This window comes from Lissotriton vulgaris, chromosome 5, assembly GCF_964263255.1.
Source record: "Lissotriton vulgaris chromosome 5, aLisVul1.2, whole genome shotgun sequence".
In the NCBI taxonomy this organism is placed as follows: Eukaryota; Metazoa; Chordata; class Amphibia; order Caudata; family Salamandridae; genus Lissotriton; species Lissotriton vulgaris.
The window spans coordinates 95,892,847-95,918,649 of record NC_141693.1 but is presented as its reverse complement, the minus strand read 5'-3'; the positions used below and the strand labels follow the sequence as shown (position 1 = coordinate 95,918,649).

Genomic DNA, 25,803 nt, shown 5'->3' with positions numbered 1-25,803 from the left:
AACACTGGGTGTGGTGCAGGTGTTTGGTTCTGGCGCTCTGACTAGAGGGCGAGTGTTTTGTGTTTGCCCCGGGTGGAGGCTAGAGGTGATGCTTCAAGGTTGGTAAAGAGAAGCAGGGGATGCTGCGGGCAGTCCATGCGGCCCCCCTTCTGGTCACCCCCGCCACTGCACGTCTCGCGCTGCTGCTCCCAGGGGCGGGCGCGCGTGGGATCCATCCACGTGATCAGGCTGCTCATTCAATCTGGTCTGGGAAGAGGCTCGGCTGGTGGCGGAAGGAAGCGGAGAGCTCGTCCCCGGAGCTCCCGGGTGGAAGCCGAATGTGGAGCTTCAGGGGGAGGAGCGTTCATGCCCGGGGAACCCCGGGAGCTGCCTCTAGACTCGGAGAGCCACCGGGGGCTGCTGCGCTCTGATCCGGGGAGCTGCGCCCCTTGGAGACTGGGAGCCGCACCGGGCTCCACTGACAGCGGCCGGGGTTCCTTAGCGGGTTCTGGAGCGGCGCCTGGGCGGAGCCCCGGTGCCTCGGGAGCCCCCAGGGGCTGAGTCTGTGTTTCCACCGGGAGCGGGCTGCGCCTGATTCCGCGCCCCCGGCGGGGATGCGCCGCCTTCTCCCTGGGATCGGTCCTCGCCCCACCCGCTGCTGGGGGGCCGCAGCCGGGGAGTGAAGGGGGCCAGGGGGGCCCATGCCTCCGGGAAAGATGCCGGTGCGGAGCACGTACAGCCCCGTGGAGGACAACAGCGACTCCCGGGTGCCGCTGCACAACGAGGAAGCCTTCGAGCACGGGATCCACTTCCAGGCCAAGGTAACGCGGGGTACTCGCAGGGCACCGGGGCAGGAAGGGCGGGCAGAAACAAAGAGGAGGGGGCGTACAAGGGGCAACCGGCGCTGGCGGGGCACAAGCTTCTAAACAGACGAGAGCAAAGGGCCCCCTGGCTGGGAGGGGGGGCAGACAGGACGAGCCATGTCCGTGGGGTTCTCCGAAGTGAGTGGGCCGGAGACGGGGGTTTCTTTGCAGATGAGGGGGCATCAGGAATGGCGGGCATGGGCCACCAGACATAGACTAAGAAGGGAAGTGGATCCCACCTGCAGTCTGTGCTTCGAGTGACGGGGTCTGGGGTGCCTTACTGACTGTGCACGGACACTGACTTGAAAGTCAGCTGAGGACAGGTGCAGGCAAGAGCTAAGGGTACTAGATGAGTACACACCTCACTGAGGATGCAGCGCTTCCTTCTCAGAGCTTTATTTTTCAGATGTTAGTTCAGTAGAACACATTAGAACAAAACAGGACTGCAACTTCCAGAATTAATGTATTGTTAAACCCGAGTCTGGGACACTGTTTCCTTGGGATATGGAGTCCTCTGCGTTTATTTATTTTACGGATGAGACCCCTGCCCCCCTTGCAATGAACTGCATAAAGTAGGTATTGTTGCCTGAGATAACCTATTCTAGCACGGAGTCCTGTGTCGTGGGTTCTTAGTCTGTAGCATTCAGGGGGTCTGTGCAGTGGGCTGGACAAGATGGGCCAGGCCTAAGACCCCACCGGTGACACTGTTACACCATTTTTAGGCCAGAATAGCATTAGACATGGCTCGTGACGTCGCCGAGCATGAGATGCTGTCCATACAGTGAAAGTATGCCATGATGGCCAGGTCCTGGTAACTAACTGGAGGGTAGTGCTTATGAGATGAAAATACAAACCAGGAGCTTTCGGCACTAGGGACAGTTTTCGAGGCACATCCACGGCCCCACCTCAAGGTCACTTGTTAATGGATGGGGCGTGTGGATCTGTGGTTGGGTGTATGTTGTCCAGGCATGCATGAAGGTCAGTTGTTGATGGGAGAACACATGGAACCATGGGGGATGTAGAGAACATGTATGGTGGTTCAAGCACGCACCAAGAGCCTACTTAAAGAGCATATGTGATGTTACTTGGAGGTGGAGAACTGGACATGAAATACAAGTGCTGGATGGAGGGCTGTGTCCTACCGTAGACTCCTGAGCTTGGCTCTCCATGGGCATCATACAAATGGGAGGGAAGAGGGCCCAAGGGGATGTTTAAAGACCCCACACTACTATAGCCCCTTATTACAAACTTTCACAACAAAGAATAGTAGTGGGTCTATCAAGCAGTCGGCTCGAGTATGTGTCTAGAGGTAGGCTGTGAACTACGTCAAAAGTGGAGCATCTTTCCTGTGTGGAAAAATACCCATCAGCTGTCGATCCTGGGCGCCCTGTTCATCATATGGGTTTCCTTCACACCAGGAAGGTAAATTTTAAACCAATTGAGATTGTGAAGATGAAAACCTATTATATGTTTTCAAGTGTCAGGGTAAGGAAGGACAACTCAAGAGCAGTGCATGATGTGAAGTGAAAAGAAGTGTAGACTGTGATGTGATCAGATAAAATTGGGTAATAGAATGGAAAACTAACTTTAATAACCACCTTTCTATTCCCAAAAATAAAAAAGCGTGCGATGCTGGAGGTTTTAACAAATAGCCTCTAGACTTAATATGTGGTCAACATGTTTCTGCAGACTAATTTATGGATCATCATAGGTATCCTGCTGCTTTCTTCAGGACCTTTTGTCGCTACTGCTCATTTTAAAAAGTGAATAGATGAAGAAAATATCACCTGGGTATTTCAGTAGTAAAACATTCTCCTACCAAGGTTGTAGGAGAGAAATGCTCCACCCCACCTGGCCACAGCTCAGGTACATGGAGCCCCGCACGTCCGGACGGTACTCCAGACGTCCTTCTGGGCTGTCTCCATGGGCATCACCAGTGAGTTTCTGGCTGTGCAGAAGCTCTAATGGAATGTTGTATAGAATCTTTTTATAGGGTGCTTTCCACCTCACGGCGGGCTTCAAGGCACTGTTAGCGATGAGGTGGAATGTGTTTTTGGTTGAATATTTTTAAAACTTCAGATGTCCTGATTAAACGGGACAAGAGGGCAGAGACTTTTAGAGGAGGAGGCCTCCGGTACTCAAGGCCTGACACAGGGATGTATGCTTATGCCAAGCAGCTCCTTCGATCGGGATCACAGCTTTTGTACATTTAGTTCAGTGTTTTTATAATTTGTGCCTTAGAAGTAGCGGCTCCAGTCGTAGACGGCCCTCCGAAGAATGAAGAATATAGAAGCTCATTTATTTGTGAATTGGTAGTCCTTGGAAAGGGTTTAAGGCTAAAAAGATGTAATCATGGACATTTTATTTATTTATTTATTTATTTATTGTATTTTTCTGCTTTTAGTTTGAATGAAACTCCCAGTGCAACCTTCAGGACACTTGCAGTTGAGCTAAATAAATCCAATATTTATAGTCGATGGTAGATTAAACAAAAGTATTGATTGTGAAGCGCTGGTAGGTAAAGATCTGGAAGGCTATAGACTGCGACAGCAGGTTGCGAGTGTTTTCCACTAGAACAGCTTGGGCTTACAGCTACTCGTCGGAGTTGCCAAAAATGCCCAGATTTCCTAAACTTGGAGCAGATTCTGGGTTGGGCACCGACCCATGGTGTTTTGGTGAAACGAGGGGAACCCACGGGTCTTAATATAATGATCAAACTTAATAGATTTAAATTCCAGATGGCTGAGTGACATAGACAATCTGTTAGTGATGAGTGCTGGTCTGGTCTCCGCACCGGAGCGGCTTCTCAGCTTATCTTTTACGCGAGGAACAAGTTGTGATACATACCTGTACATAAAGTATCCGCTCTTAAGTCCATGGAACATGCAGGTCAGAGGTCTCTGGTATTAATTAAAGAATAAATGTGATACAGCCAAAGACTGAGGGCTTCATTTAGAGTTTGGTGAGCAGTCCTCAGTCTGCCAGGGTGGTGGAGGTCATTAACTCCGCCACCCTGATGAACTACCATCAGCCATATTTAAAGACCTCCGCCGGCCTGGCTGGGATCACTGTGCTTTCCGAAGGGACCACCACCACTGCAATGCTTCTGAAGGCCCCTTAAAGTTTGCTGAGCAGCACAAACTCTCAAAGCGGGAGTTAGTGTTTGTAAAATGAAAACGATCCTGACACTCTGGAAGTTTTTTCATACGTTGTGGGGGTCATTTTTCTTTTTGTGTGTTTGGCACCGCCAGGCTTTCCCTGGTGTTTCGTACAAGCAAAAAAGTGCATCCGAATGGCCTGTAGAAATAGGGCAGGTAGTCTTATGTATTTTGTACCAATGGCCCAGGTACGTTGGGCTGTCGGTTTAAGGTTTCCAGCAGAGCTACCGTGCCCAAAAAATGCCCACATGGCTAACTCTTAATAGAGGTGACGGACAGGCTACTCTGCCACATTTGTAGCGGATGACCCTGTACGCCAAACTCTAAATAAGGACCTGAGTACCGTAGAGATGAGTCATGTAAAGACAGTGCAGCCTGGTGCATGCTTTGGATTTGGCTTTTTTGGTAAGAGCCTTAAATGCAGCATTGGTGTGTAGACCGATGGTCTGAAGTGGCTGATGCACCTGACCGGCTTAGTTGAGAGGTGGTGGTGCTATGCCAGCAGGGTGTTGCAGCTCCGATGAGGATAAAGAAGCTCACCGTGGGGCTCGGCCACCTACGCCCAAGACATGGACAGAGCAATGGGGGTGCCAGTGATGGTAATGAAAACAGTGATCAACTTACTATCTTCCTTGGGTAGCGTAAGGTGAGCGGAGGGTTGCGAGAGGTGAAGTAGTCCATGTGGTCCAGGAAGGGACTGCATTGTGTCCTGTTAGTGGGAGAGTAGAAGAGTCAGTCGTAGTTAGGTTGGGGCATGGATGCCCGCTGCCGTGCACAGGCAGGGCACATTGAGGGTTTGGTGGGAGTATAAGGAGTCCAGGGCATTGGTAACTTTTGCTTTGCTTTGCCAAAGAGGCAAGAAGTCCCCTGGGCTGGCGCGTGGCTGTCCATTGCCAGTCCGTTGGCAGAGCAGTGGAGTGAAGGAGAGGCGTGTACTGGGGGGGCAATGAGATGGATTTGTAGAAGTCTGAGACATCGATGGCCACTTCCAACCATGAGAAGGACGGTGAAGAGTGTGCAGCATTTTAGGGTTACGTTACGGGTATCTTAGCTGGGCTGTGAGGAGAAACAATAAGGGTGAATGGTCCTAAGATTCTTGTTGCATCTTTTCACTAGTAAGCCATGGGGGCAGCTGGGTGTCCTAGCTGTCCACTTTAGAGCCTTGGGAGGGAGGACATGAAGCTCATGACTGGCTTTTGTTGGGCCGTGGGGTTCTTGGCTGTCCGCACCCAGGCCATGGCTGGATTAATGGCTGTTCACGGCCTGGTCATGGCAGCAGGTAAGGTTCAATGGTGTCTGAAGCATGTGGATTAATGTGTCATGGTTGTCCACTGATGAGGAGACAGATGACCACCGTGTGTATCGGGGTGATCTTTCCTGTGCTAGTATTCGCAGAAAGCGCCGGATGCAAAAGGCTTCCCAATGCCCTGTAGAACTTTTGAGGCCACGGTGGTGTGGAGGCGGATGGATGGTCCACTCATCCTAGGAGTAGAAGCTTTATCTTTAGTTTGAGAATCAATCAATCAATCAGGAGTTTGTTAAAGCGCAACTACTCACCCGTAAGGGTCTCAAGGCGCTAGGGGTGGGGGGGGTTGCAGGTTCCATTCCATCAAGGAGGGGGTCTGTCGAAGAGCCAGGTTTTGAGGTTTCTTGCGAAGATGGGGAGCGATGTTGTCCGTCTGAGGTGGAGCGGAAGGGCGTTCCATGCTTTGGCCGTGAGGAAGGAGAAGGAGCGGCCTCCCGATCTGGTCTTTCTGGTGCGAGGACCTCGGCGTAGGAGAGCTGGGCTGATCATAGGGTCCTTTGGGGTGCGTTGAATTTGAGCCGGCTGTTCAGGTATGCTGGTCTGGTGCCGTGGAGGGCCTTGTGTGCGTGGGTGAGCATCTTAAAGGTGATTCTCGCCTCGACGGGGAGCCACTGGAGTGTGCGCAGGTGCTGGGAGATGTGGCAGTGTTTTGGCAGGTTGAGGACCAGTCTTGCGGCGGCGTTCTGGATGTTCTGTAGCTTGCGGATGAGGTTTTTGTTTATTCCGGCGTAGAGTGCGTTGCCGTAGTCGAGTCTGCTGGTGACCAGGACGTGAGTGACTGTCTTTCGGTGTTTGAGGGGGATCCATTTGAAGGTCTTACGAAGGAGGCGGAGGGTGTGGAAGCAGGAAGATGAGACCGAGTTGATCTGGCGGTCCATTTTGAGCTCGGAGTCCAGGATGATACCCAGGTTGCGTGCATGGTCTGTGGGGGTGAGGCACATCCATTACGCTGCATCTGGCTCTAGATGTTTGAAGCTGGATCCCTGCGCCAGCCATGTCTATTCCCCCTGAGGTGGTATGGGATGGGAGGAAATGGGTGCGCACTCTACAACAACGAGTTGTGCCCATAATATGTCTGATATCGTTGTCGAGGTGCATTACACAGGCTAGAATACCAGAGGATGCACGCAGCCTTCCATTCTTCCAAGGTCGATGAAATAATGTCCCAGTATACTTTCTTTCTATATGGGCAAATAAACGGTCTGGTGCGGCATGAATTCTGGAGGATAAAAACCATTACCACGTGTGCTTCAAGGGAAAGAGACCACGGAAAAGCCTGTCGTTTGTGTGTTTTCAAACTATATACCATACCGCTTCAAGCAGTACATTTATGTTGTGGTTGTCTTCATTTTCTGGTGAGGGCAGTTATCCAGATATTGCTTATGTCTCCGGTACCCCAGTTTTGTTTTTTATTATGAGCAGCTTTTATCCTTGGGGACCTTTTACCAAATGATGCCAAACACGGTGACGCGTCCTTCAGACGACTTTCAAACACAGACCCGTAAACAAAAACGAGATGGAGAATTGCCCAAAAACATAGGATCGACCTTAAAAGGTCTCTTAATTTTAAATCTTTGCATTGCGCATCTTCACAAAATGTACACCAATGTTCTGTAAGGTGTGTCGTATTTTCCTCTTCGATATGTACTCATTCAGCAGCTGAACAACACTAATGCAAGAGCTTTCTTGTGCCTTTTTTATTCTGCATGTGTTAGTTAGGTTTTAGAAATGGTCTTCATATTTCTCAGAACCCCGCTTCTCTTACAATCACTGACTGACTCTATCCTTGCCTTTCAACCCTGTGCAGTGTTGCGCTGCCTTTTGACCAGGTGGGCGGTATTTTGTAGTATCTGCTCTTGTAACCTAGAAATGCAAGAACAACGATGCTGCACACCGTTCTTGGCACAGGAGGAATCATTGTTTCTGACCTATTAGAATTACATTAAAATAAACCTGCATTTATTTCATTAATTCTGAAGACGAAATCCCTTCCCAGGGCCATCAAATTGAGAGGTGGAAAGTTAATATTTATTTATCGAGTTTTAGCGTAAACTTTGTTAAAAGGTATCGGAGCGCTTCACAGAGTTAGCATGGTATCAATTACATGAGATACACATGGAGTACATAAAATGGAGTGCATAGTGACAATATATAAAAGAGGAATACAATAGACAATAGAGTATATGGGGGATATAGTTCGGAGGTAGGTCTGGTGGCACAGCTGCAGCTCCATGAGGTGCATATGGAGTAAATAAAATGTATATAATACAGGGTGACAATATATAAAAGAAGTATGCAATGGACAATAGGATATGTGGGTGATATCGGTCAGAGGTAGTTATGGTAGGGTGTTTCAGTAGGAAGGGCTGAGGAGGCCTAGTTTTTCCCAGAATAGTGATGTTCAGGCTCATTGGATGGTTTGGGGGATGAGCGTCAGAAAATACAGTTTATTTAAGGGGGAGGCTTTAGGTATGTGTTGAGAAGAAGTAGTTTAGCCCCTTCGCTGCGGGGGTTATTCCCCCGCTGTGCTGGGGAGGCGCGCACAGCGCCCACATGCTCATGACGAGCTGAGCTCGTCATGAGCTACAGTGCTCCTGTGCTCATGACGAGCTCAGCTCGTCACAGGTGCATTGGCTCCCTGGAACGTTCAGCACAGCAAGGGAATTATCCCCGCGTGTGAGCCTTCCACGGGCCATGACGTTCTGAGCACGTCATGAGCACCGGAGCACCGTGGCTCATGACGAACTCAGCTCGTCATGAGCATGGAAGAGGTTAAGTTCTTTTCTGAAGTGAAGGAACGAATAATCGTCACGTAAATTCTGTGGCTGCGAATTCCAGATTCTTGGGGCATTCCCGGAGAAGGAGCAAGTGCATTGTTTTTCTTTCTTAAATTTGAGCGGATTCAGGAGTAGAGTGTTAGAGCTTTGAAGAGGTCTCTTTTGGCCAGCTTTTGATAGTTTGTTAGCAAGGTAGAATGGTGTTTCAGTGCAGAGAGCTTTGTGTGTTATGCAGCAGCCTTGAATATATGCATCTTGCCTCGATCTGAAGCCAGTTGAGTGGCTGGAGTGAGGGGTTGATGTGGTCAATGCGACTCTCCCCAGAGAGTGGTCTTCCCGCTGCTTTGTGTGGCTATCGTTGGAATGAGGTGTGATTTCGGGGGAGCCTGTGCTCGTTGGGTTTCCGTAGTCCAGCGAGGACTAATGACTGTATTTGTAAAGTGCATGACGCGCACGGAAGGGTATCCTGGCTCTGAAGCAGAAGCTGTATGGTCTGAAGTTGGGTGAAGAGCCTGGTCTTCAGTTTCTTGCAGTGGTAAAGGACTGAGGTGGTGGCTCTGATGTGCAGGGGCGGGTCGTTCCACGGTTTAGGAATGAGGTAGGAGAAGGCATGTCGCCCACATCTGGTTCTGCATATGTGTGGAGGGTTGGTGGGGTGTGCGAATAGGAGACCAGCAAGCGGAGGCGTCTGGTACGTTTGTGGAAGCTATGCGGTTTTTGAGGTACAGGAGCCAATGTTGTGTAAAGCTTTGTATGTGTGTGTGAGGAGTGTGAAGAGTGCTCGTTTGTGGATTGGAAGCCAGTGGACCTCTTTGTGCTGCAGGATGACTCAGCAAAGGGTGCACTTGATTCATACCAGTTTAATTCGGCAACCAACAGCTGGGCGGTGGTCAATTACCATCTGAAAAGTGTCTCCCCTTACTCTTCAGCAAGAGGGGGCATGGGCGCATTTCTATTTGCATTTGTAGCCTATTTGAGAAAGAGCCTACGTTTTGGTCAGATCCTGTGACTTATGCAGAACAGGGTGGAATATGTGGCATGTGTTGTAGAGCCATGATTGTGAAGAAAACAACAGCCTTGTGCAGTGTCTTGTGTGTTGTTCGTCAGGTTGATGTACCTGGTGCAGTCAACATGACAATCAATCCAGCACAAGTTGAGGACCATCACTTCACCTCCTGAACTGGAAGTCTATATGTCCGTCATCGAGAGTGGAAGTTGTAACATCTGTTGTGGGTGTTGTGATGGTTTACTGTGATTTCATGGTAAATAGAAAGTATTTGTGGGAAATGGTCGAAGAAATCTCCACATTTCCCTCCCTAAAATGTTGATGTGCACCATGCAGCATATAGAACCAATTGTATTGTGATAATGTTGTTTCTGGTAGTGCATAGAGGTCCACATAGTGGCGGCTGGTGCTATTTGAAAATGGTGAGGAGTAAAAGTTGTGCATGAGAATTGTGGCAAGCCAGCGACGAAGCCCAGTGGACAAAAGGGGTGTTTGAGAGCCTTCTTCCCCCAAGAAAAGATTTGAAAAAGGTGTAGCAATGATGCATTTTAAAGGACATTTGAGAAAGCAGGTGGTTAGAAAGCAATAATGAACATATAGCCTTGCAAAATGTAAGCCGGATAAAAACTGTCCCATATTTTATGCATTAAATATGTACGATAGTTAGTGTAGTGTGAAAAGAAAAAGGATTTAATTTTCACTGCTCTTCCACTCTATTCGGCCTCTAATGTATGCAAACAAAACAGCGTGCACTACTATGCAAAATTCTGCTTCCACCCATGGCATCCATTTAGCCTGTCTGTGCCTGGACTGGATGAAACCCCCAGTGGGCCTTTCACAGCTAATATATCTTGTTAGGACCTCGCTCTGCCTCTCACTGACTCCGGCATTGGCAGAGCCGGCCTCTGATTGATGGTACCTTTGTGATAAATAATGCACGGCAGGCACACAACACGCACACCACACGCAGAACACGCGTCTGCCTGGAGCCAGATCAGTGGAGATTTCATTTATATGTGGCTCTAGAAAACCAAATACTGGGGTGTCTGTAGATCATCATTACAGCACTTCCTCTATGTGTGGGCAATTGTATTAAACTTTTTTTTTAAATACGGTGATAATGGGATAAACCAATGATATTTACAAAAGTGCACTTTATCAATTCTGTATCGATTGAGGCTATTAAGGGAAAAGACTATCTGGAAAGATAACACGGATCAGATCAGCACTGACCGCACCACATGAGGTTCCTGTGCTAAAGGGAACTTTTATTGTGTTTGCCCAATTAAAGTACACAATTATGCCAAAGAAATGTCATAGTTGGAATGGCACCAACTGGAAAGATGTGATCCATTCTTGCTACGGTGGGATCGTTTCCCTTTATTTTCATTTTAAGCTCAAACGAGGGCTTCTAAGACCAGGGCCATTTTTAGGTGTTTTGCCGCCCTAGGCGAGAATTGAAAAATGCAGCTCCCTCCCTTTTACTACCATCACTCTCGCCCCCTGTCATCCAGGCTAGAAGAATTAATGCATTAGATATTCTCAAACTCATGTTTTTTGCTGCCCTAGGCGGCCGCCTAGTCTTGCCTAATGGTAGAAACGGCCTTGTCTAAGACTGAGGCATCTGTGCAACTAAACAGAGGCCTATTCTGGTGTGAGCTCGCCTGGGCTTTACTAATCGAAAGCAGACTTTAATATACACTTCCATCCATACCCTCCACCTCAACGCGTGCATTCTTTTCATTCTACTAACGCTCTCTGGCTCAGAGGGGCCTGGTACCTTCCAAGGGTGATGCTGGATCCGGCCCCGTGTGTACCGTATTCATGTTGTAGGTGGTCCCCTGTGGACAAGGCAGTATTGGAGAAGCGGCCAAGCCCATTAGTTAATTAGATTCCATTACAGGCATCACTATACTTGCCCCTGAAGCCAGCCCGGCCAAGGCCCATAAAATCATATATGAGATGCTAAAAAATAAGCGGTAAGCTGCGACAGGAATTTGTCACATTGAGCGGCAGTGACAATCGGAGTGGGTGGGCGCGAAAAGTGAAATGCAATCTGAAGAGACCCACATTGCCTGACAATTATTAATAAAGCAATCAAAACGTCATTGATATATTAGAACCTCGCCATACAAACAGAATCCCCCCAAGACAGAATAGGAGAAAAGATATTTGGAAAAATATATTAATTTTATTTATGACATTCTATCAAAATTCTATGAAAGGCATTTAAGATAATGAAATTCCAACATAAGTAAACACATGAACACTCAAAAGTGCCCAGGGCATGTCATGTTTCGTAGATAACCCCGTGAAGGCCAGCGATTGTAGAGTGCGCCTGCAATGCATGCACAGGTTCATATTGTACACTGAGTGTTTTTCAGGATTTTAGAAATACCATGACATGTCTGTGTTCATAGACCGCTCCTTGTTAGTCAAGGTCCGTGGTGTGCCCAGGTGCAAAGAGCATCTTGTCACAATTAAATTTCCCAGTAAAGAGCGGTTGGTGGAGAAATCCCATTGTGGGATGTGGAGCAAAATATCGCCACTCAGGTTCTCATGCAGTGCTGCACAATGGATGGTAACTCAAGCGCAGAGAATATTTACAAAAAAAGTTACCAACACTTACTAAGTCATCATGTGGGTCTCTTGGGACCAGGCCGGACAACTGCAATGGAGATCAAAGATTATAGATCAGTCTCAGGCGGCGGCCTCACTCTCGTCTTATCCACTCTCTGGCCATGGTGATGAGGGAGCAGTAGCAACTACAAGGAAAGGCTGCAAGGGAGAGAACATGACCAATCACTGCATGGCTTCATATTCGAGCCATTCAGTGATTGGCCATGTTCTCCTGTAAGCCAAACCTGCCTCCTAGACTAAGCCTACTTAGCCAATCCTGGCGCTGCACAGCATAAGAGCCGCATCAGGATTGGCTTGAGAAGGTAAAATTGGTGCTCCTTAGGAGACCAAGGAGGCTGCGGCTATGATTCCAGCTCACTAACGATGTGCTGGTAGGCGAGGCCAGAGGAGCAACAAATACAGGAGAGTGACACCCCCAAAGAGAAACATACTCTGGTTCCACTGATGTTTTTAAATGTTTCATTGGAAGAGTACACAAAGGAAATGGGTGACCTCCTACCCTCTCCTTTCAAGGACTTGATGCTACAACAATTGCTTTTACAAAGACTGCTACTGGCCCTGTGTACGCAAGGAATATGAGCTCCCCACTCCCTGGTTCTGTAACAAAAGACAGCCATAGGTGGGGTGTATTGAGCTCCTTATTGTTGTTGTGGTGTTATCGCCTTTGCCGCGGAGGACATTCTGCCGCGGTGCTGAAAAAAATGAAGCATTCGCGGTTTGAACGGTCCCTGGCCGTCTGACGCACACGACCACCGTGACGTCGGACAGCCCTCGGTCGTCTGACGCATGGAAGGGGTTAAACATCCTTTAGATAAGTACATTAGTGACCAGGTAGTGGGTAACAGCATACGGGGAGGGGGAATTTTGGGTTCAAAAACACTCCTCTATGGTACACCTATCAATTCATCAATAGATATCTCTCATATATATATCTCAAAACAATACCCTTTCAGGCATAGAGTGATGCATAAATTATGCATGAAAGAAGCAGACAACTGGGCAGTTCTCAAGTTGAGGTGGAAATCATCTCCTGTATAGAGCACTCTCAACACCAGGGACACTCTAGATCTGCTCACCTCAAATGTCTGCTTTTCTATGAAAGTCTTTAATGTCTGCTAGCCTCAAATGTCTGCTAGCAGAGATTTGAGGTGAGCAATTCTAGAGTGTTGAGGGAGCTGCTTTCTACCTAAACTGGAGAACTACCCAGTGTACTCTGCTTCTTTTTTTTTTTGCATAATTTGTGTCACTCTATGCCTGCAAGGGTATTGTTCTGAGAGCGAGAGAGATTGCGAGAGATGCGCGCGTGCCGGAAGACTCGTTCCACCACTCCCGCTGCCCCCTCGTGCCCGGGAATCAACAGGAAAAGAAACGAGAGCCGACCCAAACGTGCCTTGATTGGCTTTCTTCAGTGCCGGTTGCATAGGCCCCTCATTGTTTTTGGCAGCTAAACCAAATCAACGATGTTGTACTGTCCACTCCCACTTGGGTGATTATACCCCTCCTCCATCTCAAGGGTGTGTCAACATCTCTCGTTTATCCTGCCAGGCATACAGCATGCTGGTAGTTGGAGTCCTCTAGGGTTGCCGATTGAGTAATTAGGACAAACCCAACACTTAGTGATGTCCCAATAGATATTGGATATCGGGCCCCACACCAGCTCGAGTGCCCAGATGGATACAAACGCTGCTTTCGAACTCCTTCTCAGGCACCCCAATTTGCCTCCTCTCTCCCCTTGCAGGAATCAAACCTTAGTAGTATAAATATATATATATATATATATATATATATATGACCCTGTCCCAGAGCAACTCAACACAACACTCAAAAAGGACTTTTTGAGTGTACTGCACCTCACTGTAGGCCTTGAGCCTGCCCGTCTCCGTTATCTGTTTTATGCAGAGCTGTTAGCTCATATGGTGTGCATTACCACTGCCCCTGTTGCTCCCAAGAGGCAAATATTTTGTCCAAGACAAATGAAAAATTCCACCCACTGTGGATTGCACCACCAAAATTCGAATAATGTCAATATCAATAAAGAATGTCCAGAAATGTTATATCTTTCTTTTGTTTCTTCTTTATTCAATTTTCTTTTAAGCAGCCAACGCGTTTCGTTCAACAGAACTTCATCAGGGCTGTAAAACCATTTAAAAACCTCACTTGTAATAATAGCTAATTAAAATCATGTCATACTTCAGTCATCAATTTCATCATTTTGCAACAGAAGAAAATCTTTTTAACAAAATAAATCTCTAATCCTAAGGACTTACTCTAGACTTGTGGGTTTGTGAACTATATGTCAAAGCACATAGATGTATCATTAATAAAATGCAACAACCTTAACCGAAAACCATATTAGATTATATATATATATATATATATATATATATATATATATATATACATTTCTAAAAACTCTCCATATTGGAGGGAATCCATTTTGTACTCTCATTTTTGCACTATGTCACTATTTACAACATACATTCAGATTGAAAACATATCTTTATATGGTTCATGATATTTAGGGAGGAGACAAGTTACGGTGTTCATTACTTTTCCACATTATATTCCATTTCAAGTGCAATATTTTCTACATATTTCAGATCTTTATAAATATGTAGCCTATACAAACTTTCTTTTTTCTTTTTTCACACTGAGTTTCTTTAGGAACAGCATCGTTAAAACATCATTTTGTCCTCTGGGCATGATTATTGGGGTCCCTCACCTCTCTTCATTGTTAAAAGAATGGGGGGATAGGGGGGGCGCGCAGGTGAGGTTTGGGAAACAGAGAACTTTGTTAAAAGATGAAGTTCTGTTGAACGAAACGCGTTGGCTGCTTAAAAGAAAAAAAAAATATATATATATATATATATATATATTATATTAGAGGCAACTCTTTGTGTGAAATTATGAGCGGCAAGCCTGGCCGCGATGAAAGCCCTGCCGCTGTTGCGGACCCTGGCGATACCGACTGGGCTGTCGCCGCGCTGGGACGAGGTGCTGCGTTGAAGTCTGGTAATTACAACAAAGCTATTTTCATCGTACATAGTTCACCCACTTGGCTGTTTTATTAACTTTAAGTAAAGCATATACTCCCACTCACACGAGGAATACTGAATGGAGCACTACGAAGACCATGATGCTGTAGGTGCCAGCCACGCCCACTGAGGCAGGGACTTTTTAGTAATGAGTGCTCACTGATGGCGTTTGGCTCAGTTGTTGAAGTCAGCCCCATGACGAAGGGCGGGAGCCCGAAATGCGTCGGCGTTTGACTTTGGAGATAAACTTTGTGCTGCTGGCGGTGCATATACTGTGCTGCAGTCTTCAATAAATCAGCAGAAATACTCACTCGTGTGGGCTTCATCATTGGAGGCAACTCTTTGTGTGAAATATATATACCCACACACTTCCCCTTCTTGTTTCATTTTATTTCTCTACCGTGGCACAAAGGGTCATCTTTCCAAGTATGGCTCTCTAGGCTGCTGCAGTCAGGGTGAAGCTGCTTTCATGATCTTTCCTGAACAGAAGGTGCCATCTGTGGTTCACTTCCAGCAGCAAGCCCAGTCTCAGTCGCCTCATCCCCTGTGTGTTGCTCTTTCCGATGGAGCCTGTTTTTAATTGTAACTTGCACACCCTTCAGCTGATGTGTATTTCCTGTCTTCCTGGTACCCATTAAATATTAACGCCAACATCCTCAATGAGTTCAGATGCCGGAGATTGATACTGCTGAGCAGTCAAATCTGAAAAGTTTATACAGATGCTCGGTTTTGTTTTCATGGTTAGTGGACCGTGACAACCTGTCTCTTACCTAGTCTGATTATCGATATAGGCAAAATTTCTAATCCACCAGAGCATGGTTTGGTACCTACCAGACTTTAATGGAAGTTAAAAAAAAAATCACATGCACAGAGTCCAGTGAGAACAGACCGACAGCTTGTCTCTGTTCATGGGACTAATCTCACCAGGGACCTTTCCAAAGACCTGAATTAATAATTTAGACAAATCATAGAACTGACCTGTTTACTTGAGTAAACAGGTCAGTTCTACTCTGTTTACTTGAGTTCTCTGCATTGCATGGAAAGCTATAATTTTACCTCTTTCGTCGCTGGATGTAGAATGCAGGTAGAAACCACAATAAACTTTGAATTACAGAAGATTTCTGCCTTTTCTTGTTTTGTCCTTTTATCAGACTTGTACAACGCTCTTACACCATATAGTGTTCTTCATGTGGCTTTCAACTGCTCGCTGCAGCCCTCTCCAGAAAACATAAGCTTAATAGAAACTAGTAAGCATAATCGGTTAACAAGTGATTTACTCAGTGCTTAATTTGAGCTGGTGGTTTCCGGTGCTCGTCCACCAGCTTTTAATTGTGAACACCAGTTTTTGTGACAGTCTGCCACAAGGTGGCGCTGTCTGGCTAATTTAGCGATGACCACAACAACAGTTAATGATTAATTCAATTTACAATGTAAATAACTATCACCTGCCGCCCAAGCCATTCTTATAGCTTTGGGGGCCTTAAATAGTTAGAACTGTCACACTTGTAGGAGTGTGATTGTTAGTAGTTGTGTTGTTCTATCATTGACAGTATAGCAGGTGCAATGTGGGGTGCAAGCTGCAGGTGGTTCCTGACGAGAGCCCTGGCACACACAACAGCCACTTTGCATTTAGTAAAGCCAGTACTTCATTTGTAAATATATATATATGTATATAACTGTATTTACTAAATGCAAAGTGGCTGTGTGTGCCATTTTGCATTTAGTAAATCTAGTACGTAATTTGTGTATATATATACAAATTAAGGACTGGATTTACTAAATATATATATACTACTGGATTTACTAAATGCAAAGTGGCACACACAGCCACTTTGCATTTAGTAAATCCAGTTTATATATATTTACAAATTAAGTACTGGATTTAGTAAATGCAAAGTGGCTGTGAAATGTTGGTAACAGGATTGGGAAACCTTTCTCGACATCTACGCCCACCAATGAGAAAGTTGTTTCTCCAAAATGCTCCTTCTTGGTTAAACAAAGATACTATACTGTGTTGAACTCTCTTTACTGTCTACCGATCAACTAGAGTCTAGTTCAGTCTTGGAACATTCACAAGCCTGGCACGACTGGGGTGCCAAATTGCCTTGATGCTGCTTCTTTCATACTGTCCTACCAGACGCATGAGGTCAGCCACCTAAAAGTAGACTTCTCTTGCCCGGCCAGACACAAATATTTTGAGTGAAGATTGCCTATATTATACCCAATTGCACTCCCTCCACTTGCTTCTACAGCACAAAATTGACTGTACAAGATTCTGGAAAGACTTAGCCAATTTGACAGCCCCACCCCTCCCCCCACCGATGCCAAGTGCAGACAGTGGTGTCCAATCGAGGTCCAGGAGAGCTGGTTCCACAGACAATTTTTCATAATATCCACACAAGATAACATTTACATAGAATAAATCCAAGTAAATGCTTACATAGTTGGTGGTTGACTTGAAAACCCGGCATGGATCAGGCCTCCTCTAGACTGGATGCTGCATAACCTTAAGTGGATCCCACCCACATCCTCCCACTGTGGAAACGTCACCACTCCCTAGTCTCAAAGCTCCCTGAAGCTGACAAAAAGTTCCTGAACCTTGTGCAAAAAACAAACTAAATTCCTCTCTGCCTTTTTAATTAACAAATGTGTGGTTCTTTTGGTCTTCAGACTTTATTTTTCTACTTTTCTCAGACGTTTCACGGCTCTTTGAGTCCCAGGGTGTACAGTGGATCCAGCTAAGGTGCTCTTGCGAGTGTCATGGGAACACTGGAATCAGGTGCTAACAATGTTTGTACCAAATATTAGCATTCCAAATTGTGCAATTTCAGTTTACATCTGGGCATTTTCCTCCATTCATATTCCGCCATGTTACCCTTAAAAAAATTGGTACGGGAAAGAGGAAAAATGTACAGGAACTGGGTGCGCAAGTCATATTCTGTCGGTCATCTGTCATTCTGATCTCTGAAACTCAGAAAATTGCCTTGTGTGCTATTGTTAATTACTTTAGGTTAGTTCTGTACTGCAATACGTTCGAGTTTAGGATGAGGACGGAGGTACAGCATTATTTTTGACGCTCACAATCTCGCTCCTCTTTTTAGGTCTGTCTCTTGGAAACCTTTTAGTTTTTTAACAGTGGACTTGGAAGCCTCTTCTTGCTTACCATTTGTTGGTTTCATTGTCACTCCCATTTGCTTGTTTTTTATTGGCCAGCTGCTCTAGTCTTCCTTTATTTTCGTTTATTTGCCCTTCCCCTGGAGCATGGACGCATTACTTGTCCTGTCACTGCTCCATTTATTTTTAGGCAATCCTTTTTTGCTTTGTGTTTAATCCCTCTAGCAGAGTGTGTCTTTCTGGGCTGGCACCTTCGTGTACATCTTCCTCTTCTGAGTTCTCCCTTCGTCTCTTGTGTGCCCCCACTTGCCTCTCCCTCGCCTGTCATGTTTGCTCCATGTTCTTACTCCTTCTGTTGCTCTCAGTGTTGCTGCTTTCTCTATCCCACTGCCACCCTCCATAGTCCAACACCTTGCTCCATGTGCCACAGTCTGTTGTCTGTGTGCATACTCCCAGCCTATACACAAACACAAAGGTGGGGGTGGTAAAACAGATCAGCTTTCACATCATAGGTATAGGGTAAGTAAAAATTCAATACGGGTAACGTGTGCTCAAATGGGTAAGCGAACACTATGCCCCCCCAGCTAATGTTGGAATACACATTCAAAGAGAAACTTCTTTATATATTAAAAAGTAAATTGATATGCCCAGAGCACTACACAGTTATTGTTACATGGTCTGCCGGTGTCGCAGGCCCAAGGCTTTATTATCAAGACATCAAGAGGTCAATCTGGTTAGTGTCAAAAGATGAAACTGCCGACACGTGTTTCAACTTTGACGACTTTCTCAAGGCTGAGTAGTATCACTGGAAAGAGCGATCCACCTTCAGACAAGTCTTATTAGAAATCGTAAAAGTCCTTGGAGCCCCAAAGACATGAAGAGACAGCTGTTCAATCAGCTCCCAGTCTAGAAAAAAATATGTTTCCAAATAATCTGTAAGTGACGTTAAAGTGACTACGAGGAGTGGAATAGAAGATGTTGAACCTGTGTGTGCTCTTAATTTAGAGCGTCAATCACGCTTAGTAGGCAAAGCCCTCCAAGCGTCGGAGAGCAGGCTGTCTTGCAGAGGGCTACAATAGGCCCATATCACAGTAATCTCAGTAACGGCACAGTCTATTGTGTCAATTCGCATCCAACCCTCCCTCCCACTCCTGTTGTCTGTATTGCCCACCCCCCAATTCGCCCTGCCTCCATGCTGCATAACGCCCTCTTGCCTCTTAATAAATACAAAAAATGCCGAGAGGCGGTCAGGGTTGGCCGCCTCACTATGCTTTTACCCCCACACCCTCCATTTTCTGTTTTGCTCCGCTTCCACATGCCCGAAATCCAACTTTGTTGCCTTCCTTCCCTTCTTCTTCTTCAAAAAAAATGCTATGCTGTGGCTAGTGCTGGCTGGACCGTTGTGCTTTTTTTAATTGTGTGGTGGGAGGCTGGTACTCCCTACTGTGTTGTTGATTTCCCCCATCCACTCCTTCCGTTGCTGTTCATTTTGTTGCTTTGCCGCAACCCCTCCGATCCTGTATTGTTCAACAGCTTGCCCCCTTCCATTCTTTGTCAGTGTGATGGCTCCCAGTCACTCCCGCCAGCTCATGTTGTGTTGTCCCCCTCCTGATTTGACCTACCTCGCTCCATGCTGCCTATCACCACCCTCCATGTTGCCTTCCGCCTCCAACCCCGCAATAAACCAAAACAAAAAACCCCACTATGATGTGGCCAATGCTGTCTGCGCCTTAGAGCTTTCTTCCCCCACCCTCTGGTGTCCGTGTTGCTACCCCACATACCTTCCCTCCACGCTGCCTCATGTCCCACCAACAATAAAATGCTAGGGCGTGGAAAATGCTGGCCGTGCCTTACAGTAACTATTCTGCTGAATTACTGGCTAAAAGACATTGACTAAACTAATAGCTCTCTTGTGGGTGATACCTATTGGCTATGCCAATGCTGGTTCCTAATAGGGTTTCTTAAATTGAACTTCTCTTTTGTTACCTTCATAAAGCGTGTCGTTAACCTCGTTTCGGGCTGCATGGTTGCTCCACAAATTAAATAAATGCAGAACTTTTCTGTTGTGGAGAGAGGATCGTTAAGTATATTTCCTGCCAGAACAGACTGTGCCCAGACTCACTGTTCAGCCAGTGGAACTTGGCCAATTAAGGCAACTGCAGCACAGAGCGACTTTCATACAAGATAGTGTAGTGTGGGCAGCAGTGCTCCGGTTAAGGATGCTTCAAAACTGAAGACCGTGCTAGGAAGTACTTAAGAGAAGTACTTAAGAGAAGTACTAGAGCAATATGATGCATGGGGATCCCTGTATAAAAAGCAGTCCCTTGTGTCCTTATTAAAGGTGACCTGTGATACACCTAGTCGCTTATAATAAGAAACAGACTTGGCTATCCATCTGTAGTAACTTATTATAGTTAAGCACTAATGTCGCAATGCCTGCTGCCAAAGCCAGCTGCCCAAGGAATGCCAGGCCACGGAGCATAATTAAAGCTGCAGGTTAAAAAAACAAAAGAAAGCCTGACTTTTTCTCCTCCTGCTGTGTTTTTCTAGATGAACAGAGATAAGCAGAAAAGAGATATTGTTGGCAGCATGTTTATTTTTCCACGCTTCGGTATTTATAGGAACGATACGATCTCTCTGCCTGTTTCTATTCTTTCTGCGCAACAGAAGGGTTTCTTTAAACTCTGACTTGTATTAAACTGATCCAGATATTTATTTTTTGCAACAAATATCTGTTAGAAATTGGGGTGCTGGTTGACTGGGGTGTGAGCCCTGGTCAAGCAGCAACCACAATTCTTGCCTAAGTTGGCCTGTGCTCAACCTTCTGGTAACTTTGCACAGAGAAGCTGAGCTTCATTCAGAGGCGACGTGTAAAGCGTTTGTGCAACACTTCAAACAGCAATAAAGTGAAAAACACCACACAAAAGGAATCCCACACCAGATTTGAAAAATAGAGGTATTTTTAATTAATTAAACAAGACCAAAGCGACAAAAATCCAATCAGTGGAACCGGAGATATGCAATTTTAAACATTTTAGGGAAAATTGCGCCAAAAAGCACAAAGTGCCAGCTGTGGATATCTGGTCAAGCCACACTGGGAGAGAGTCACAAATTAAGCCCAACCATGAAGTAGAGTGGGCTGGCTACAGGGACCTAGTTAGGCCAGCTGGACAAAGATCCTTAAATCAAGGATTGCGGAGCAATGTGAGTGTGTCGACAAAGCATCGCACAATTGAAGCGATGCGTCAGTTCTGCAATGCGGCAACTCTGTAATGTGAGGGCTGCGCCATCGTCGAGGACCCCATCGACGAGTGCTTGCGTCATGCAGTTGGGGTGATGTCTGTTCCGAGAAGCTTCAAGGCTGCGATGTGGAGGTCTAGCATCATCGTCCTTGACAAGGGGTGCAAGGGCCTGTGCAGAGGATCCATCACGCCAATGAGGCTGCAGGTGCGATGTGATGCGGGTCTTTATGACGGTGAAGATCCACGCAGTGGTTATGATGTATAGGTTCTTCGCGGAGTAGCGTCATGCAGCAGAGACCATGCATCTGTTCCACTGGATCCAAAGAGGCTGGCAGAACACCTTAGGCCCTCTTCCAAGGATTCAGGACTGTGGGTGGCAGCAGTTGGCAGGAGATACTCGCAGATGGTAGTGTCCAGCTGCTGGGTTTGAGCATGTAGGAGCTTCTGTCCCTGAGACTCAAGTCAGGAGGCCAGCCAACTAGCCGTTGGTGTCACTCTGGGTTCCTGGGGTTTACATGGGCAGTCCCAGTACTTCTCCCCAGGCAAGGGGGTAGCAGGTCAGCACAATAGGGCTGAGATCATTCAGAGCCGCAGTGATCCTTCAGAGTGGCAGTCCTTTTAGTGGCACTGTAGTCATTTGTCCTGGTAGAGTATCCACAGGTGCAGAATGTACTGAAGAGCTGGTGTCTGGGTTCCAATAGTTATACCTTGGCCTCCCGTAAAGTGGAATAAGCTTCTAGAGGTTTCCCTTTGAAGTACCCAGACATCTTGTGTTGCCTGTTTTGGCTCCAGACTAACCATAGGGCGTATGCAGTCCTTTGTGTGGAGGCAGGACACAGCCTAATCAAGTGTAAGGACTGTGCCCAGCTCCACCCTTTGATCCTGCTACTGATGGCCCATCCTGGCACACCTAAGCCTCCTGTTGTGTTTGTCTGTCTAGACAACATTTTCAAAGCCCTTCATTCAACTACACCTAGTCATGTGACCTAGAGAGAGGATGCAGGCACTAAATGGCTAATGAAGGAAAATACCAACTTTCCAAAAGTTGCATTTCCAAAATTGTAATTTAAAATCCAACTTCACCATGAACGAGGATGTTTCATTACAGTTCCAAAGAAACCAAACCTGAAATAGGTACCTGCTTTGATTTGGAAATTATCACTTATTAAATGTAATACATCAACTCCAATATTACCTATGGGAGAGGTAGGCTTTGCAATAGTGAAAAACAAATGTAAGGGTTTTCGACTACCAGGACATGTAAAACTGAAAAGTACATGTCCCAATTTTTAAATACACTGCACCCTGCCCTCCAGTCTGTCCACGGCCTATCCTAGGGGTGACATATTATTAAGAAGGAAACGTTGGGCCTGGTACAAAGTTTATTTTACCAGCTTGAAATTGAGATTTAAAAACTGCACACATAGGCTGCAGTAGCAGACCTGAGACGTGTTTAAAGTGCTACTAAAGTAGTTGGCACAATCAGAGCTGCAGGACCACTCGTAGCATTTAATATAGGGCACAGGTACTACGGGCCCGATTCACAGAATGAATTTAAGACTCAATCCTAAACTTACTACTGTTTCGGTATTCACAGAATGAACTTACTACTTTTGGTATTCACAGAATGAACTTACTCATTTCGGTATTCACAGAAGTTAGGACTTCTAACTTTAGGACTCCTAAACTGAGATAAATCCTAATGTTAAGGCTTTCAGTATTCACAGAAGGCATTTAAGAGTCCTAAAGTTAGGAGTCCTAACTTCTGTGAATACCAAAACAGTAGTAAGTTTAGGATTGAGTCTTAAGTTCATTCTGTGAATCGGGCCCTACAATTAAGTAGGGACTTACAAATAAATTAAATATGCCAATTGGATATAAGTCAATACTACCATCTTTATGGGAGATAGCACAAGCACTTTTAGCTCTGGTCAGTGGTGATAAACTGCACAGAGTCCTCAAGCCAGCAGAAACGAAATCAGCAAAACAGGAGCGTTGAAGGCAAAAAGGTAGGTGTAAAACCACAGCAAGGTTGCCAGGTCTAACAATATCAAACTCTTTTTTTATGTTTATTTTTTACCCCAACATTCTAATGTTATTACTAGTGTTTGAAAACATCCCATCCCTTTCATGTGAAAGAGCAACAAACCAAGGTCTGGTTGGGAAAGGTGATGGTGTGGCCACTTCTAAGGAAAAACATCCCCCCTCCGTACATTATAAGGATATTGCAATTCACCTTGATGTTACATACACTTATAAAGGAACAAAGCCTTCGGCGTTATTCCTCCATATAAACACGGAATCTCCACAGTGATTTGCAATATCCTTCTAATGCACAGCAGGGGTACTTTTCCCCCCCATATATAAGTTGACAAATGAAAAAGGGAGTTCAGTGAAGGATCACATGAGGGTTGGAAAGTGTTCCCTAAACTGAACAGTCTTTATGCACCCCAGTTGTACGAGTGTCCACCACGCTGTCCGCCGGGAGCCCCTGTTCATAGGTAGAAGTCGGCCCGATGAAGGCCACCATGGCTACCTATTGCCGTCGAAAGAATTCTGCTGCAGGAGCTCTTAGGCCGGCTGCAGCTTGGAAGTAACGATGCAATGCTTTGATTGATCTTGAAGCTGCATCCTGGAAGCCCTAATCGATACTGACTGTCCAGATTAATGCACTTGCATTGATTACTGGAAAGAAGGAATGTTTGGTCTATTGGATAAGCTATGAGTTGCGCAAAGCTGCGGTTTTGACTAGGATGGTGAATATTTGCAAGTTACATCTATTAGGAGAGTTCCTCTTCCTACATGGGAGGCAACCACAGGTCATCATTGTGACCTGCAGATTGTGTGAGGTCAGGCATTGACTGGGCCACTAATCAGTGCATTATCACCCATTCTGAGGTCTGAAACTCCGAATGATGCTCAAATAGTGATTGTTTCCCCATTTTGCCCGTCTGCAGGAATGCACAGGGTTTGCTTTCCTGATTTGGGCCAGGTTGCATGTTGTATCCAGTGCTTGATTTCTAAAAGAATGAGCGCTGGTGCCCGAAGCTCAACTCTGAAACCCGCAGCCGGTGCATCGAACACCAAGGCTGCGTAGTCTGGAATCCACCTCAAGCCTCTTCAGACACTCCCTGCCCCTTTATCTCCCTCTTGCAGGTCCCCCCTTTCTCCCTCTGTGACCTTTTTCTTCCTTTTTTTCCCCTTACTGTTTCTCCCTCTCTTGCTCTTGCAAATGTCTGGTGAGAAATAGAAGTGTCAGTGAGCCCCACCAGCTACCACCGGCTCAAATTAAGCACTGCTTGTTTGTATCCGGCACAAATCATGCAGGTGAAAACCCATCCGGCGTGGCATTAGGACAGCAGTTCTAATCCTATTGCAGGCTAAGCAGAAGTTTACGTCCACATAGGGATTTGCGCGCCGTTTGTGTTGCGGATTCTCTCGGCACAGCCCGTGGTGCAGGCTGCGGCGGGGCCGTCCTTCCAGTGAGAATCCGCTCTGTGCCGTAAAGACCTGCCCCTCTGAGCGCTACCCTCCCCGCGCGATGCTGCGAAGCTGCGACGCGGCAGCTGTCAAGATGACCGGCGCTCTCCTTGACATCCGAGTGAAACCAGAAGATATTTCTAAACTCGAATGTCCAGCAGAGTCTGCCCCCCCCCCCTCACCTTCCCTCGAATTCTTCAAAGACGCGCGTGCCTAGAATAGTTGTTGTTGTTTTTTCTGCAGTGCCCTCGACAGCTGCCACATATTCACACGCGCCGCCTTCTATCTATATATGTCCATTACCCACCCAGACTGCCTTGACGACCCCAACATACGTCCCAGCGCTCCTCTCCGTATGATTGCCGAAGATTTTCGAAGTGGAAGAATGTCTTGTGAGCCTCTTTTAGAGGTGTGCCAGCTAACCACTTAACAGGAAGAGCCGAGCCATGTGTCAGGCTCGGCTCTTAGAGCTTGCACACCAGGTTAGTATGTAAAGTATACAGCAAGCATCACATACAATATTATAAAGCCTCTTTAAAATATGTTGCTTCAGTTGTTGCATATTACTTGTTTGGAGAGTTTGCAGCTCTGTGGTACTGGCTGGTGGAGATGGTGTCAGCCTGTAGGGACTTATTGTAGTGTGTGGTTGGTTTTTTTCATAACGATTGAAAGATGCAAAGAAAACCTGCCTCTCTGAAGTGCGATGGATGAAGAACTCCATTAGCCCGGCCTACCTTTTGTGGGCGTTCTTATTGTAAGAAGAGGCTGAGCGAGGGCGCCGTGGTTGTATGAAGACTTTACCGCCACACTGGTCTGGGAGGTGAGTGCATAGTGTGGCTGTGATGGAGCCTGGAATCAGTCAGATCTGTTCCCATCACTCATCTACAGCCCATCAACAACCCTGGTTTTCTGTAAAACAGCTGGAAGACCAACTCAACGATGGCTTGTCACAACCAGAGACGAAAGCTGTGGGCTAGAAAGGAACAGTCCAGCTAATGTGCAATATGGAAAAGGTGTTCCTGGTCCACGTGCACTCAAAGTGCAGATTGGTACATTCCTGGAAACTCCAAGATGGAGTACCTTCAACTAACACATGTTCGCAACGCTCCCGCAACACTGTGCTTCTGGGCCTGCACCCGTTAGTCAAACAGAATGACAGCGTTTCACCAACCACATCCGATGGGAGAGTGGATAGGATGTCGG

General features: G+C 46.4%; 1 protein-coding gene across 1 annotated transcript in view; it reads left to right on the top strand.

The window, feature by feature from the left end:
* Positions 1–238: 238 nt before the first annotated feature.
* Positions 239–25,803, top strand: part of LOC147710286 (carboxyl-terminal PDZ ligand of neuronal nitric oxide synthase protein-like) — a 270,013-nt gene continuing 244,448 nt past the window's right edge. Inside the window, exon 1 of the mRNA XM_086920962.1 lies at positions 239–800. Coding sequence (XP_086777088.1) covers positions 681–800 — 120 coding nt within the window. The 5' untranslated portion in view covers positions 239–680. The remainder of the gene's footprint in view (positions 801–25,803) is intronic.